At 39.2% G+C, this 17,159-nt stretch overlaps 1 protein-coding gene across 1 annotated transcript; it reads right to left on the bottom strand.

Annotated features, from left to right (window-relative positions):
- Positions 1-728: 728 nt before the first annotated feature.
- adgre5a (adhesion G protein-coupled receptor E5a) lies at positions 729-10,711 on the bottom strand. Its single transcript, XM_028986416.1, has 18 exons — positions 10,446-10,711; positions 8,245-8,325; positions 7,974-8,129; positions 5,828-5,959; positions 5,369-5,500; positions 5,255-5,298; positions 5,002-5,115; positions 4,728-4,881; positions 4,198-4,314; positions 3,923-4,110; positions 3,673-3,837; positions 3,378-3,572; positions 2,794-3,011; positions 2,583-2,649; positions 2,388-2,479; positions 1,934-2,102; positions 1,709-1,804; positions 729-1,620 (listed from the first exon to the last, which is right to left on the bottom strand). Exons 1-18 carry the CDS (start codon positions 10,474-10,476, stop codon positions 1,579-1,581), a joined length of 2,193 nt encoding a protein of 730 aa, XP_028842249.1. The 5' UTR covers positions 10,477-10,711; the 3' UTR covers positions 729-1,578.
- Between the last annotated feature and the right edge of the window lie 6,448 nt (positions 10,712-17,159).

The following is a 17,159-nucleotide window of genomic DNA, read 5'->3' as shown; positions in this document are numbered from 1 at the left end:
AGAAGGTTTTCATACTTTTATACTGTGAGTCTTTGTATTAGTCACCATTTTAGGTAGTCACCGGAAGAGTCGATAGGCCCTGTAGTTTGTACTGCATTAAGTTGAAGAGTCCATCTGGTCATCTGGTATATCTCAAACCAAAAAATGAATATATATGGACAACTGAATCATGTCTACATCTCTTACTCAGGTCTATGATTCATGAGTGTTGCTTGTCATTAACCACAGATCACAAAAGGCACATTTAGTTAAGAAAGTCTAATAAATCTTTATTATATGTAATTGCGATGCAATTGCAGGGGTGATGGCAAATTCATTCTTGACCTATAGAATTAATACATAAGAATTCACAATAGTCAGTGTGGATCTGAGAGCATCAATACTCTGATTGCAGGACGATGGCTCTCAGTATGAGTCTCAAATCCTAAAAGGATCAGCCCCTTCCCTTCTCATTCCTAAATTTCTCCATACACAATACTTTTCTAAACCAGCGTCCATGTCCATTCCAGCTCAGTTCTTTGTTGAGTATTTAGATAGATTCACAAACATGTTGCAATGGCCTACTGAATAATTCTATTTTATTCTATTAAAAACAAAAACAAGTCCATTAAGCTCTGGACAAAAGTAGATAGGTTAGATGATAGGTGTACAGAAAGTGTAGTGAGAGAATCACACATAAATATGTAAAATGTGTAGAAGGGTATAAAGGACCATTTGCAAAATCGCTGTTGGTTTCAAAAAGCAGCCATTTACTGTGTACAGCCTTTACTGCTGCCAAGTTTATTTGATAAACACAAACACATGTGCAAGCATAAGAGAACATTATAGTTAGGTGCAACATTTGAGCATTTCAGATATACACAGATATATACAGTTAAACTGCATAGAATCAATATTAAGGCAAATTCTTGTACAAGATTAGGTTGTACAAAACATTTTGTAATAAACAGTTTACCTCTAATTGTGTTACTCAGCTCAAAACTGAAATTAAGTCTATTAAAACTGTATTTATTTAGTTCCCTTTTGCTTTGGGATGTTCTTTGCTCTTATTTTGTACTTGTTACATTACAGATAGTAATGCCCCTATTCCAACTCTCAAGCGAAAGTGAAGTGATTGTCATTGCGAAACACTGCAGCACAGCAGTGAGCAGTGAGCAGTGGGCAGCCATGACAGGCGCCCGGGGAGCAGTGTGTGGGGACGGTGCTTTGCTCAGTGGCACCTCAGTGGCACCTTGGCGGATCTTCTGATTACAACCTTCTGATTACAGGGCTAGGTCACCCACTGCCCCACATCTCTACTCCATATAATGTTACAAGAGAATTAAACCAAGTATTCTCACAAAATTAATAAATACATTTTAAAAAGAGTGAAAAAAAGTTAATAAAATACATTCATCAACATTCTCCAAGTGGGTCCTCAGAAATGCATGATTGTGGTGACATTAATAAAGGTTACTTTATCAAGACTAAGATTTAAATAATAAGTAAACTAAGCCATAGGCACGTTATTACGAAAACATGACAAAAAAAACGATGGATCTTCAGCTTGTAAATTATGATTTATTCTGCTGCCACAGCTCAGATGTGGGATTGGTCGGTGTGCTGTGCACTCCTTGACGCCTGTCAATTACAGTTCATGCATCAGGTAGATGTATGGGGCTAAAATGAGCGAATGATAATGAATAATGTCACAATATCAAATCTGTACCTGAGATTTGCTGGACTGGTTTGTGCTGAACTCTGAATACTTGGTCTTGTGTGGAGTGAAGATGCAGGACAGGATTCTGCTGTACTCATCTCTGACCTGTTTAAAGGCCACAGAAATGAGTCACCGATCAGAATGAACTAATTTGAACAGCTTGGATTAAATTGCGTATACATTAGATTCTGAATGGTCGAAATCGGAGACATCTGAATGTAGAGAAGGACATACCTGTTTGGAAAGCAGACAGTGCATAATGAAAATCAGCACACCTTGCAGGCAGTTCAGGAAGGTGTAAATGTAAGACACCACAATCGTCTCTTTGTTAAACTGGAAGCAGCCAAAGATCCACATGGTGCCCAGCACTGCAAGCTGAGCCACTGCAGTAACAGTGAATGTCCTGTTGAGGAAGCCGAAAGAAAAGAGTGAATTAATGAATTTGTACAACTTGCAGCACAACTCGCAACATAAAAAATGCATTGTCATATATGCTCACATATATTTCACAAAGATAAAGATCTACATGAATGTGTTTTGAGTTTTCTATTTGAGAGAAAATAGAATTTTAGGTTGAATCTGACTGATGACCTGAATTATTATTAAGAATGAATAAGAATATTATTTATCAGTGCATGGCTAAACAATGTCAATAGGCACAGCAGAATACAAAACGACATCCACCTACTTAATTTTATTTAGACTGTTGAGGTCAGGATTAAGGCTGGAGAACTTCTCGGCCAGTTTGTACACTGTTATTAAGAAGAAGAACACATTGGCCTGAAAGCAGAAGAAACTGATTTTAAGAAACAATGGTTTTACCTTTGACTCTTCAAAGCTATAATCAAATAATGCAACATTCAGAATTATGTGGAGAACTTACAAGAATGACGACACAAACAGGTCCATAAAAACTCCAGATGAAACCGCTCTGCAGGTCAAGCCAGCAGCTAAAGAGAAGACGCAGAAAACAAGGATATTTATGCTGCCAGGGACCAGATCTGTGTAGATGGTGAATGATGGAGCTAGATGGACCATCCTGCTGTAGATGGACCATCATGGCTAGACTAATCTTCTACAATGTGCATACTCACTGGCGTCTTGTGCCATAGCCATTGGGGTTGATGATGACAGACAAGACAACAATGACAACAGGAATACCATATCCGGCGGCCCACAAGTAGATGGGTCGCAGTGTAGTGTTGAAGACTAAGATGACCATCCTGAAGAGCTGCACACCCTCTAAACACATCCAGCAGAAAGCTGCCAGGTAGAAGAAGTGCAGCAGCCCTGCAACAACAGAACACCCCACCTGCCAGAGGCCAGGAAGAGTTTTGCTCTTTATTGATCCCAGTAGGGTTATGTCTGTCCCTTTGATGTTCCTCAAAGTCAAAGTTCTAATTATATAAGCCAAGCACTAAAACATCTGATGTTCTGCTTATTTTGTAAAAATGTAGTTATGGGGCTTCATTTGTTTTGCCATGGTCATGTTTAATCAAATGGGACTGTCTATTCGTGGTGAGTAAATGGCAATTTACATGTGTAATTGCCCAATGCTGCACATTCCACACTCATGTGTTTGTACATGAGCACTGCGCACCATGGACAAACTCCAAGATGACCCTTCCTTGACTTTGACACACACCCATCCATTCAACTTCATTAATTTCATAACCACCTTGTTCTCAACACGTGAGATGCCGGCGAGGAAGGTGAGGTTCGCAATGAAGAGGCTGATGCACACGTGTAGGTGTATGGTGTTGCGTGTGCCCTGGATGGAGCGGCAATAGGAGAAGGTGATGATGCAGATCAGCAGGCAGATAAGAGAAAGACTCAGTCCCACCAACGTGATCATCTGAAGCTCGAAGGTGTCCTGTTTTTTGTGGCAAGTGGCAGAAACACCAGTGACCAGAAGACTCAGATGTGTATAAATACATGTGTTTAAGCTGCTGGGAAAAGTGCAATGTTGTCACCTCAAAGTCGTACAATGCCATGAGGACTGCGAAGCTGCTGAGGTGAGAGCAGGAACACACCGTGTAACTGGCATTAAACGCCTTCACATGACACCCAGCGTCAGACCATCCTCCACTTTTTAAATCTGGATCCCAGTACACACACGTGGGCTTAGTTGCACTGGCCTGGGAAGGAAATCATCGTTCGGGTTTAGTGTTAAGCAGCAGATACAGCATATTTCCCTCGTTTTTTTGTCTGTTTGATGCTTGCCTTCTCCAGATGTGAAAAGGTGAGGCTGACTGGCATCTTTAGGTGTCCTGTGTCTGGGTTGCTGACAACTGCAGTTATGACTTTGGAGTTGATTGCGAAACGCAGTCCGTGGGATGAATTGACTCTAAATGAGTGGTTTGCTGATTTCTCCAGGTTTTTATAGCTTAGCAAGGCGATTGTTGAAAACCCTAGAACAATACAGCAGAGACGCATAGATTTGATGAATGTTGAGTGTTGTGATGTATTGAAATACATTAAATCATTCACGCCCATACCAGGGTAGAATTCCCCGGTGGCAGTTTCCCAGTTGCTGTCCAGCTGGGCATGCTGCGAAGATAAGCTGACGTGGCCCACTGGTGTCACCTCCCCCCTCTTCACTAGCATCTCTAATTCTGTAAAAATACCACACAGTATACTGTTACAAAAACATATTCAAAAAAGTGAATATACCCCTGATGACAGGGGTTATAAAACAGTGCAATCTGGTTGTCGGTATGTGGGGGCAGGACTTTGTTCAAGAGAACTAGTACATGTTGCTCTTCATCTAGAGTATTTTTTACATTTATGTTTACAGCATTTACCAGACGCCCTTATCCAGAGAGACTTACAATCAGTAGTTACAGGGACAGTCCCCTCCCTGGAGCAATTTAGGGTTAAATGTCTTGCTCAGGGACACAATGGTAGTAAGTGGGATTTAATATTGTGGAAGTAAGTGGATATTAATATTCAATTTATGTTCAAATGAAAGCAGAGCCTGCATCCAATTTGGTTCACCATAGGGTCACTGATTAGGAGAAATGTGTACCAGTGAATGCGTTTGACTTCCTTGTTTGGTCATTTGCCATCAGTGGTCCAATGATTTTCAAGGCATTTTCTACAGACAACAGCATCGCACTTAATTTCTGCCTCGTGTCCAGCGCTCCTCCAGCCAAGAGTTCATCTACAATAGACAAGAGCTTCTATAGACAGGGACATTGACAGTAAAGTGAGAAAATGAGAGAGATTTCAGTTAGAGAGCCTGTTCCTTAGGTACTGTTGTATGTTTTATTCCCTGTAGCCTGTACTGAAGTATATTCTACCTCTAACCACTTGTCTCCATGCAGTTCCTCTTTTCTGCCGACGTCTTCGCTTTGATTGAACTCCCGACAGGGTTTTTGCAAGAGGACCTGAATATCCTTTAGAATTGGAGGAGTCTAGAATGGAGGCGTTCACAAAGCAGAGAAATAAAACAAAGCAATGTGGATTGTGGATTTAAGAATAAAAATGAACAGATGATTCTAAAGTGTTCAATCATCTAAGTGTTCAATCATCATTCAATCAAGATTTCAATACCTCACTTATGCTGCTGCCGCTCATAATGCGCTCACACCTCAGATCTGACAGAGGACACATATTAGACACAAAGTTGGAAAGGTCACAACATAGTTCCTTAACAAAGTCTCTTACCAATGCATGCTGACTGATTGGAACTGGAATGGGTGAATCCAGGGTGACATGAGCACTGATATCCTTTGGGACTAGAATCTCTATGGCAGTGCCCACCTACTCCACAAATAGAACTGTGAACCTTACATATGTCTAGAAAAAAAAAAAGAGACAGCAAAATAAGGTCAATTTCATTAAACTTCAATGTTCATTTTGTTGTTGTCTGTTTTCCAGAGGTGGGCAGTGTACAAGAAAATATGCTCAATGTCAAAACTGCCAAGACTGTTTGCACTCATCTTTGCACTCATCTCTGTCTGACATTTTCATAAAACATGAAATCAGAAGATTAACAGATCATTACAATGCTTCCACTCATAATGCACTCACATCTCTACAAAGCAAAAGGAACACATTAGACATAAAATTGGGAATTCTAAAGGTCAAAAGGTCACAATGTAGTATCTTAATGAAGTCTCTTACCAATGCATGCTGACTGATTGGAACTGGAATGGGTGAATCCAGGGTGACATGAGCACTGATATCCTTTGGGACTAGAATCTCTACGACAGCGTCCACCTACTCCACATATGGAACTATGAACCTTACATATGTCTAGAACAAAAAAGAGATTGCAAAGTAAGGTCAATTTTGTTGGGCAGTGAGCTGGGACATGTACAATAAATTATACACAAATAATTTATTCCAAAACCTCCAAGGCAGGGGTGTCCAAAGTACACTGCTCAAAAAATAAAGGGAACACTTAAACAACACAATGTAACTCCAAGTCAATCGCATTTCTGTGAAATCAGACTGTCCACTTAGGAAGCAACACTGACAATCAATTTCAGATGCTGTTGTGCAAATGGAATAGACAACAGGTGGAAATGTAGGCAATTAGCATGACATCCCCAATAGAGGTGTGGTTGTGCAGGTGATGACCACAGACAACTTCTCAGTTCCTATGCTTGTTTCTGAATAATCTGAAATATTAATAAATATTTACTGTGTACATTTATTTTGTATACATTATTTTAATAAATATATTTGAATAAAATTAGTTTGTGTTTAGTGATTCACTTTAGAAGAAGCTCTTTTCCCATACCATTACATTTTCTCTCTTTTTTGATGAACCCCGGGTAACAATCACATTCAAAACTTCCAAGACTGTTGATGCATTTTCCGTTGTCCCCACAGATTGTGGGCTCATCTTTGCACTCATTTATTTCTGATATTTTCATAAGAACATAGAATTAAAAGATCAGAAATTATTAAAAGATCATAATAATGCCCTTGGTTGTTTCCAGATTTCTAAATAACTATGACCCAAAAACTTCTTCAAAGTAGATAAACCTAATCTAATGAAAGAAAAGGATATTTGGCCTTAAGCAGCTTCAAATATACAGACACTCATAGAAAACTGCATAAATATACCAAATACTGAAATGCACATGACAAATGTGCAAAGATTATAAAAGTTATCTGTGTATTGTTGGTAGTTCTTTCACCATAATGTAACATTCTGACCACATTTGAACACTTGTCATGTTCCATATTAGTCTGAAGTATTAAGTTAGTGTAATCTTAGTGTACTACAAATTTGTAGTATACTTTTTATACTTATATTTATAATTAAGCTTGCTTAATAAAATGAATTTCAAGTATACTACTTTTTGCTAAGGGTTATAATCAACCTCTCCTCCATCTTGGTTTCAGAGCCCATTTCAATGCATGGTTTCTATTGGTTACACAACAATGCATCACATTGCACAAAGGTAAAAGTTAAAAGTTCAATTTCTATGTGCAGAAAGTTGGCTAATGTGAACAGGTTGGGGGTACCGATCCACAAATGTGAGTGGAAGTGAATAGGTCTGTATGTTGGCAATGACATGGCGACTGAAAAACGCAGACAACTGTACAAAAATGTCCTGACACAATTTCCAGGTTTCAAAAAGAGGACATAGCCTGGGAAAAGAGGACAGCTGGTTACCTTACTCCACTCCATAATTACGAATGCTGACAAGCAATAGAAAAACTGCCGTGTGTCTCTAATAGTAAGGAAGGAGAAGAGGTTCACAACAAAGATGTTGCTTACTTTAGCTCGGCCATTCCAGCTCCAACATTCAAACAGACAGGTTTGATGTGAGAACTGGCGAATCGGTACATTCAGCTAACAACATTAGCATGAGATTTTTATAGTCAGCAGGCACTAAGCACTGATTGGCTGACACAAATGCCACCCCCATGATCTGGCTAAACCACTATCATTGAACATATAGTTTTTTTTTTGCACAGATTTTTAAGATATAACTAAAAATGTAATCATGAATATTTCAATAAGTAACCGTGGCTTAATTACACATTTTCCTCCAGTTACTGAAACAGGTAACAATATTTTATTTTACAGGTTACATATGTAAATTGTTACTCCTCAACACTGCTGGTACAAAGCCATGTCCACAAGTGCAGCTATACAACCCTTCCCCATTATCACATATTCCATATTGGCCACCGATATTTCTTTTCCTCAAAACATTCATCAATGTCGGTAGAAGGACAGGGTGGAGAAAAGTCAGAGTTGAGAAATTGCAGCTTTATTTGCATGTGCAGAGTCAGGGCCTGTTCTAACCTTTGCATTTTCCGTCCATGTCTGCGGTGAAATTGACGATCCCAGATCGAGAGTACTTGTAGCCGGTCGTACACTGACAGAAGTACTTGCCAATTGTGTTGGTGCAGACTGTGTTTTCACCACAGATTGACGGTACATTCTTACATTCATCGGAATCTTGTGTAAGACAAAAAGACAGCATTTGGTTAAATCATTACTGAAAACATGTTATTGATTGTTATTGTTATTGCATGAATACATATATGTCTTAAACGAAAATATTTTGTCATACCTACGCAGTGGGTTCCATTAAAAGTAGTTCCAGGATCACAATTTGCGAAGATAAGATCCACTAACAGAACCAGATGGAGTCCTGCATACACAGACAGATCATCTTCTGCTTTAGACATCTGTTTTACTCGGGATTAGGACAGTGGTCTCAGTCCTGCTCTCAGGTTCTTTAGTCCAACACTTTTTAGCGTTTATGGCTCTAAACATGCACAGTCAGATCATTTCAATGCCGACCCAGTCTACAAATAGCAGGGCTGCAGGGTTGCAGCAAAGCAGAGAAAAATACCTACTGCAAGTACATTTCTAAATGAGCAGTACTGAGCAGTAAATGCACTTCATCATTCAAATATTTAAAAGGATATCCATTTAAGTTCAGTTCTAGTACTACCATGTTCATATTTAGTACATTTTATGACGTTACTTTTTCCTAAAATTTGTACACTATCCAAAAATACATTGACTTGAATTACTTTTTAAAAATTATAAATTACATTGCGGATCACAATTTAAATTTTTAGATGACATTAACCTGACAGTCAACACTGGAAGAAAATCATAGACTTTAACAGAAATCAACATTTTATTTAACTATAGTTAACTAACTATAACTAACATTATCACCAACAAAGGGAGAAAATATGTCATTTAAAACATCTGGACAGTGTCACTGATAAACAAGAAACCAACAGGTTTCTTGTAAAAACAAAGTAAAAAAAGTGGTGACAGGTCACCTTATAGTCTCATTTAAAGGGGAAATTTCAAAAATGATGAATTCATTATCAAAATGAGTTTGGATGAAACCACTGTTCACAATGGCCAGAATTATTTTAAGTGAGAACTTTCCAAAAAGCTATTTAAAATAAATGTGGGGGAGGTGGGTTGGGCTGATCTGGTGGCTGGATGACGTTCCTTTGTCACTATAAATAAGTGGACAGAAGTGAGAAAATTCCCCCAGCAGACTTTTGCTTGCCTTGGTAAAACCCTCTTCCAGCAGATTTTTCACCCGAAAAGGGAACCGCTCACAAGCATACATGCATTAGGGCCAGATGCAAGATATATTCTGCTGATACATTGGCCCTTCAGTTGGATGAGATGAGTCTTGTTCTGACAATGTCTGGGGAAATGGAGATTTACATAATGTTGTAATATTTATCTGCTCCCCCACCCCATCACTGTTTTCCCCTCATTGTTAATACAGTAAATGTGTTCACCAGCTATCAAAGCCCCAGGAACGACCACTTCCTGTGGCCTCACAGTTGGCATTGTGTGCCCAGAATGTTGCCAATATAATTATAAAAATACACTAAAACATTTAAATAATAAAAGTTGTGGATTGTCGGAGAATTTGAGTTAATTCATCTTGGTCCTTCCAGGCTTTCTAAACAGTTTGTGCTTTTTATTTCATGTTGTACTTATGACCTTCATTAACTTGAATATTTTGGTCTAATATTTTCTTATTTAAACTTTTTTTTTCATTTGGACAGTGTGATTGACACTTTTGTCTGTTTCCCAATAAGCTGAAAACTGACACTCACTATTGAGGTTTACTGTATGAACGATGTCACGGTTACCACCAGTAAATACTTCCCGTATCCTCACCGGCGCTTGCAGTCTAGTCAGACACGACGTGCGCATGATGTTTTGAACAGAGCGGGGACGCGAGTGTAGAACAGAGCGAGTCTGTTGAGGGCGCTTCAAAGAATACAGTCTGTGTTCTCACTCTCTGGGGCGGCTGGAAACTTTTCATTCATTTTTACTCTCCAGATCATTGGACCATGTGGCCCACCAACATTTTATGGCTTTGGAGAATGTTTCCAACATTAACTCTGAGCAGTTTCCAGATACATTTTTAAATTTTGATTACTGATTAATAAGTTATCATCTGGTACAGCTGAGATGACTGTGTTCGATGTTCAGTGCATTTTTAAATAATACTACTAATAATAATACCATTTTAATAATTTATTTTAGAAGTTATGAAGAAATTAATGTCATTTATTTGCACCCATTACTCTAAAGCAATGACTAAGAAATATTATTCGTTATATAGTTCTGTGATGGATTTTTAAGATAATACAGGTTGAGAAATTAAACTATGTCAGTTTTGGTGAAAAGAATCTGAGAAAAAGTTTTTTGTTCATGCCAGTAAACAGTCACAAACACGGGCTTGTGTTGCCATAGTGATTCATAGCTGTCACTCACCCAGAACCATAAGCAGCTTTTTGAGTCTCATGATGAGAAGGTTCACACTTCAGCTGTGTCCAGATCTTCATTCAAAAAGGAGGCAGAGTTCAGTTCTGGCCGCGTTCGGATCCTCTGTATTCCATCAGAAGATCTCCTCTGATCTGCCGTGTGTAGCCGCGCTCAAGATACAGGATGACACGCCCTCGTCAAAACACATATATTCCACTGCGCTGGTCTCTTTTGCACACCCTTGCAGTCTCTGCCCACCACTGACACTGCAGGCTCGGTCAGATGTGTTCCACCCCTCTGATCTGGAGGTGGGGCCAAGGGGAACTTTTTAAAGTTGCGGGTGTTGCGTGCCTTTGGCTATTCAGAAGCTGAACTCACTTCTCAACTTGTCTGGACTTTTACTATGTTGAAGCCAAAGAGTTGACACACAAAATGCATACTACTGGTCCTAAATAATGAGAAGGGTGCCTGTTTCTGTCATTTTATTAAAAGGTTAAACATCCATATGCACCGTATTCATTACAGATGAACCACGGAGTCCTGAGTAATCTCTCCTGGAGCCAATGAAGCATGTTTACTCAGGACTCCTAGATAAGCAGGTACGACATTAATGTGGACATGGACATTGTCACTTACCTTTGTGCTTCTGTTTAACGTGCCTGACATTTTGTCACATGCCTACGAGTTAGTTTGAGTTTCTTTTTGTTTCCTTTTTGGCCGTTGTGCTGTTTTCATTTGTTTTTTTATTAAAATCCCTTTTTTCCACAATGTCCTGCTTCTGCGCTTCCTTCCCCCTCTGACACCGAGACATGAAAAAATCTACGGTTAATGCCTTATATTTATATAAGATTAAAAAAATATATAGTAACTATGTATTAGTAATATTATATAGTAATAGGTATATCCTATTCTTTTAAACATATATAATTTTAATGACAATATTACACACCCAATGCTAAACCTCACAATATTATCCTGAATTTCTGCTTTATTGGAAAATGTCAAAATAAATACATTTGACATCTGTACTTTGCACTTCTTTCCCTGCATTACATCCTGTTATGTACATTTGTTAAGTGCATTTGTGCTTCTTGTACAATCTCCAATTGTCCTGAAGCTTGAGTTATTTCTCACTTTTGGATGAAAGGGAAATGAATGTAACCTGTTCCTTCATGATGTCTTCTTGCCATTTTCCCTTCTTGCACAAGCACCCTTTCCCTTGTCTACTCATCTTACTGGCTGTGTTAGAAAGGCTCAAGGCCTCTTTGGAAGTAGTGATTATGCTGTTGAGAGCTTTAACTGTCAGATCAGCTTCATCACTTTGATTGCATCTGACCTTACATGATGCCACCATGACCAAGGTGTACAGTGTCAGCCCTGACTAGTGGTTCTGTGAAGTGCTTCTGAGGAAGTAAGTGTTGCAAGTGTTACTTTCAGTGTGAGATGCTGACATGGAAACAAAATGTTCTCTTTTAATGTGCTACTTTCTGTGCAAATGTTGTGCAGATAGTGAGAACGTTTCATACCAGCACAATAATGTGTGTATAATCTTCCTTCCATAACCTTTAGAAACTGAACATCATTCGTCACAAGTTCCAGAAAGCTGCTCACAGCTGAGACTGCATTTCACAAGAACAAAGAGTCCCAGACCCAGACCTTCAACCTGCACTGAAAGATTGTGGTGCAGTGGGGGGACACAGGGGACGCGGTAACAGTGGCAGCCAGCAGGTTTAAACCCCAGAGAGGAAAAAAAGGAACAATGCCCCAACCAGCCAATGACATTTCTTCAGTCAGACAGAAAAAAAAACTATTTTTGACCTAATCTAGAGCCACAAGAAACGCAAAATATACCACAATATCTGACCAAATGTACACTGCACACACAGCTCTCCACAGTCACACTTTAATGTCCCCCGTGTTTCTTGTTTCCACCTTTTTCCTGTTTCCTGTTTCCCAACTCTATTGCAAGGTATGCCTTCATTCCGTGGTAGAACGGTTTAATAACTGCGATTATTTCTCTTTCATTTATATTCTTGCTAAATTGTCAGTTTTTGGCTGAGTACAATAGAAAAATCAGCATTCATAATCTTTTTCCTTTTTATGCCAATATTTACTGTATCACCAAACAAAAGAGACCAAGTAGAGAAGGATGGAATTTGACATATTCAGCACACAAATAATTAGAAATGTGTATGAATACACAGTGAGACAGTGAGGATAACACTAGAGCATGAAAAAAATAATAATTCAAAATCGCAAAATATCCTACATATTACAATATTCAATATAAACATTTTAAATGGCACAGAGCTTAATGCTTCTCTGCACTTCATGGTTGTGCTTGCTTCTGCAGCCCTTATAAACCAAGATAAATTTAACTCAAAGTTTAACCACAACCACATCCTTTTCAGGAGTCACCACATAAGCAGAAATGCTGCTGATTGGTTAGTGTCTGTGGCAGGATGTAGAATACATTCATTTGGTGATTCTTAGTGGACTGCCAGTTGGTTTATTCATATGTGAAGTTGATTAAAGCTTTTGTTATTGGAATCCTGGAGTTATTGTTATTGTTAAAGAACAGTTTCATTCTGTAATTTAACATTTTTATTTTAGTAAAGTATCATCAATAACCGTAACTGCAGTTATTTCTGCTGGTAGAGTTGGGATGGCACATGCTTTATTGCTCCAAGACATTTACGTTTCTGGTTCATAGGCGAGTGTGTTAACCACTAGGCTACTAGCACCACTAAGACATTCATCACTGATATTTCTTTTTCCAGAGGTGCAAGCGGCCAGTTCCTGAAAGTGTCTCTAGAGGCAGTGATTTCCATGGCAGAATCCGTGTCTATTTTTAATGCAGTGCTGCCAGTACTGGGTGTCCAGTACTAATTTTGGGCTTTATCCCTCTCTCTGAATCATTTGATGATGTTCTGTACTGTTGTTGTAAATTGAAATAAAAGGCCATCACTTTACTTTGTAAAGCATCAACATAACAAACTGGTGACAAGGATGAGCGGTTCAGTACCAAGCTCATCACCCGTTCAGCCTCATGTTGCTGAGCCGTTGGTTTCTCACATTTTCGACAATTACATGCCGGTGATAAATGTGACAGTGGATGCATGGGAGGACATGAGATGTGCTGGTTGGTTGCATTGTCTGGGTCCCGAGAGGCAACGCTTGTTCTACAATCTGGCTGTTCAGGAAAAGCACTGTTCTTAAAGTTAGCGGCAACATACACTCAGGCAACCAACGAGACCGTAGCTCAGTACGTGGCAGCATTACGAGCTCTGTCAGCAGCTTGTGATTTGGACATATGGCGAATTATATGATAAGTGATCAACTCATTTCGAATGCTTACCCTAGTGAAGTCAGAAATAAGTTGTTACTGGAGTGTAAAGTGTAAAGTGAAGTGATTGTCACATGTGATACACAGCAGCACAGCACTTGGTGCACACAGTCCTCTGCATTTATCCCATCACCTTAAGTGAGCAGTTGTTTGTATTTGCTGTTCTTAAGAAGAAAATCAGTATCAGCAAAATTCCGAATTGGCCCATCACATTCAGCAAATATTGGAAATCAGCCAAGAAAAAGTAAAATTATTAATAGTAAACTATTAAAAAGGACAGTATGACTTCACGATGCCATTGACCTTTCACTTGTGATCAAGACCTTTTTTTAAAGCCTTGAGAATAAACTCTTGTCCAGAGACATGTATATAATTGCTTTGTAGTCCATATCTGACCTTCATACCTATAGCGCTCTCAAACACTTTCAGCTGAGTTACATACCATTACAAGCCCTATGAAAGTGCAGAGAACCTTAAAAATAAGCAATATACTTGCCATGTAACACTGAACAGACAATTTCACATTTTTGTTTCAAATGAGAGAAGTTTGTGGCAATACACAGGAAGCCTTGTACAGGAAGTGAAGCACGGTGAATAAAAAAATGCATTCCTTTTGCACTCACAATGTTTCAAGTATTGGTGTCACCTCAACATGCATGTGATTGCAAAGGATTGCAAATGCTTGCATGTGATTGCAAATGCTTTTCATTGGGACGTTGTCTGAAAATCTGTCTAATCTGAAGGTGGTCTGTCTCTGTTATTATTTTTGTGAAGTGTGCAGAAGACCAGATTGAGTTGCTGTCCATTAAAGAAGAGGATCCAGAAGAGGAAATCTGTAGCTGCATCTCTAATGCAAAATGGGCCTTGATCAAAGAGAGTAAGACATCCAAGAGAACCTCCTTCTCCTACCTTTTCTCCTTTCTAAATGGCTTTCTGACAAAATTGTGCCTCTTGCAAGACTGGTTTGCTTGATTTGATTCGTTCTGAGTGCAGCACTGAAGAATGAACATTTGCTTTGATCCCAGGAGGCGGATTTACGGACAGAAACGGAAGGCATCCTACAGAACGTCAGCCTGCGGCCGAAGAGGACCCTGCACATCTCATTTCTCTGGATAGACCACATGGATTTGTATTCAGTGTTTGTTGATGCTTCAAGACTGTGTTGTACCTGTACTAAATATAATAGTTTAGCGTTAGTTGTCGCTGTGTATTATTTTGGTGCAGAGAGGATTTTACACAGTATACAGATTAGCTGAGACACCATAAACCCAACATTTTAAGGCATTGATATCTAAGAGTAATGGATAAAGTCATAGCACACATCAGATGAAAATGTGACATTGTGGCGACAATGTGGTGATGACTGTTTCAAGCTTCTGCCTATAAAGTTGCACTCTACACTCTATATTTAGATGTTTTATATAAATATGCTACCAACATTACAGAACAGAACTGCACGGACACCTATTCTCTCACCTATTCACCTAGTCACTCCCCGTCTGTCTTACTCCTTCCCAAGGTTTCTTCCTTTGTTTTTCCTTGTGTGCAAAGCCTGATGAGACACACTGTATGTGATTTCAGGCTATACAAGAAACTTTTAACACAAGACTTTTCTTTCCAGTAAATGAATGTCTGGGCCATCCACACCTGCTGTGACGCTGTGAGAGGAAATATTTGCATGATTATGCAACCAGCATAAGTGTGAGATGGACAGTAGTCATAGCAGTGAGATCAGGCCTGTTTCCAGACATATTCCAAAGCCTGGCAGCCTGAGCACAAAGATCCAGCAACAACAGATCGAGATTGCAGAGGATGCGAATATTGGGCAAGGGAAAGAGGAACTGAGGCAAACTGCAGACAGAAAGTCGTGCACAGTCAAAAACAATGTGCAGAGGAAGGGAAGGAGTTGCAGTGTTTAGTCCGGAAGAGCAAATATGCTTACCCATGGAGCCTTGGGTTTACTCTGGAGAAAAATATGCGATGGAAATGTACAGATCAATAATTGCATCATAAGGCACCGGTGTAAGGTCCTTATTTTCATCTCTGTCCTTGTTTTAGTGATTACCTGTGCCACCAATTTTTGTATCAACTTATCACGTTCCTGAACCTTGTGTGTTTTGAGTTTGTGCCCTTCAGTGAATCCCCGCCCTGCATCCCCGTCCTGGGCCCTTCACCATTAAACCATGTCTAGTTATATGTAGTTTATTGTATACACTATGTATTGTAACCCTTATCTGCATAACCTACATTTGATTTTGTTAAAGTCTAGCTAAGATACATATTTATTCATCTTTATTGTCCTCCTCAGTCCTCATCATACTATGCAGTATATTTTTGTATATTTAGCAGCTTTAGTAGTCTAGTTGGTAACACAATTTAAAGAACCAGAAGTCACAGGTTCAAACTCGACGTACTACCATTGTGTCCCTGAGCAAGACACTTAATTCTGGGTTGGAAACAGAATTGTTAGCTGATATTGTGAGTTAAGGAGCCCTTTCCTCAGTGAAAAGTTCATGGTCTTCATTTGGAGTCTGCAGGACTGAGTAATAAATTCATAATTTGGTTAATCTTACTCACAATGGCTACAGTTAAATAACCCAGTGGGACTCGGTAAAGCACAATGTAAGAATAGGTGGTGATGTACACAGAAGGAAACGGGGCTGTATTTTTGTCAGTACTTCAATTGTCTCTAACAAAATGCCCCAAAATGTGTTCAAGATAAAGTCTGTGAAATTGTTGCAGTAAATTTGTTCAAGTAAAACTTGAAATGTTAAGCAAAGAAAGGGAAACGGTTCATAGGGCATTCTGCATATTCTTATTGAAAACTGGATGATTTAAACCTAACTGGTATAATGATACTGTCACAATTACTGTGTGTTAAAGAAAAAAAAAAGGATCTCTGACATTACTGTACAAAAACCTGTGCTTTTATCATTCCACAGTCAGTAACGCAGTTTACAAATTCCTGTTGAGATCTGTACCAAAGCCCTGCTGCGCAATCCTGAGAGAACTGATAAAAAGGTCCTGTTTTTGCAGGCCTCTCCCGCACATGATAAAGTATGTGTTGGACAATCATCCATTGGAAAAACTCTGTAAGTGGGTGTCGATGAGAGTTTAGCTTGGTGTTAACCACGAACTGTACATTTTCCACAGAACAACTTAACAAACTCAGCAGGTTGACGTCTTTTGCAGAAAGCTGAAAAAAAGTGAAAAATGTGTCAGAGATTTGGTCCTAGCAGGAAATGTCAGGGTGCTTGTGTTCTGAAACTCCACAGAGGGAAGGGGGCTGCAAAAAGTCTGGATTCAGACCTCAGTCTTGCTAAACTACACAAAGTTTGCCAAGTATGAACTGAAACTTTTTTGAAGAGGCAGTGTCC

Source organism: Denticeps clupeoides, chromosome 7 (genome assembly GCF_900700375.1).
Source record: "Denticeps clupeoides chromosome 7, fDenClu1.1, whole genome shotgun sequence".
NCBI lineage: Eukaryota > Metazoa > Chordata > Actinopteri > Clupeiformes > Denticipitidae > Denticeps > Denticeps clupeoides.
This window is presented reverse-complemented; position numbering and strand designations above follow the sequence as displayed.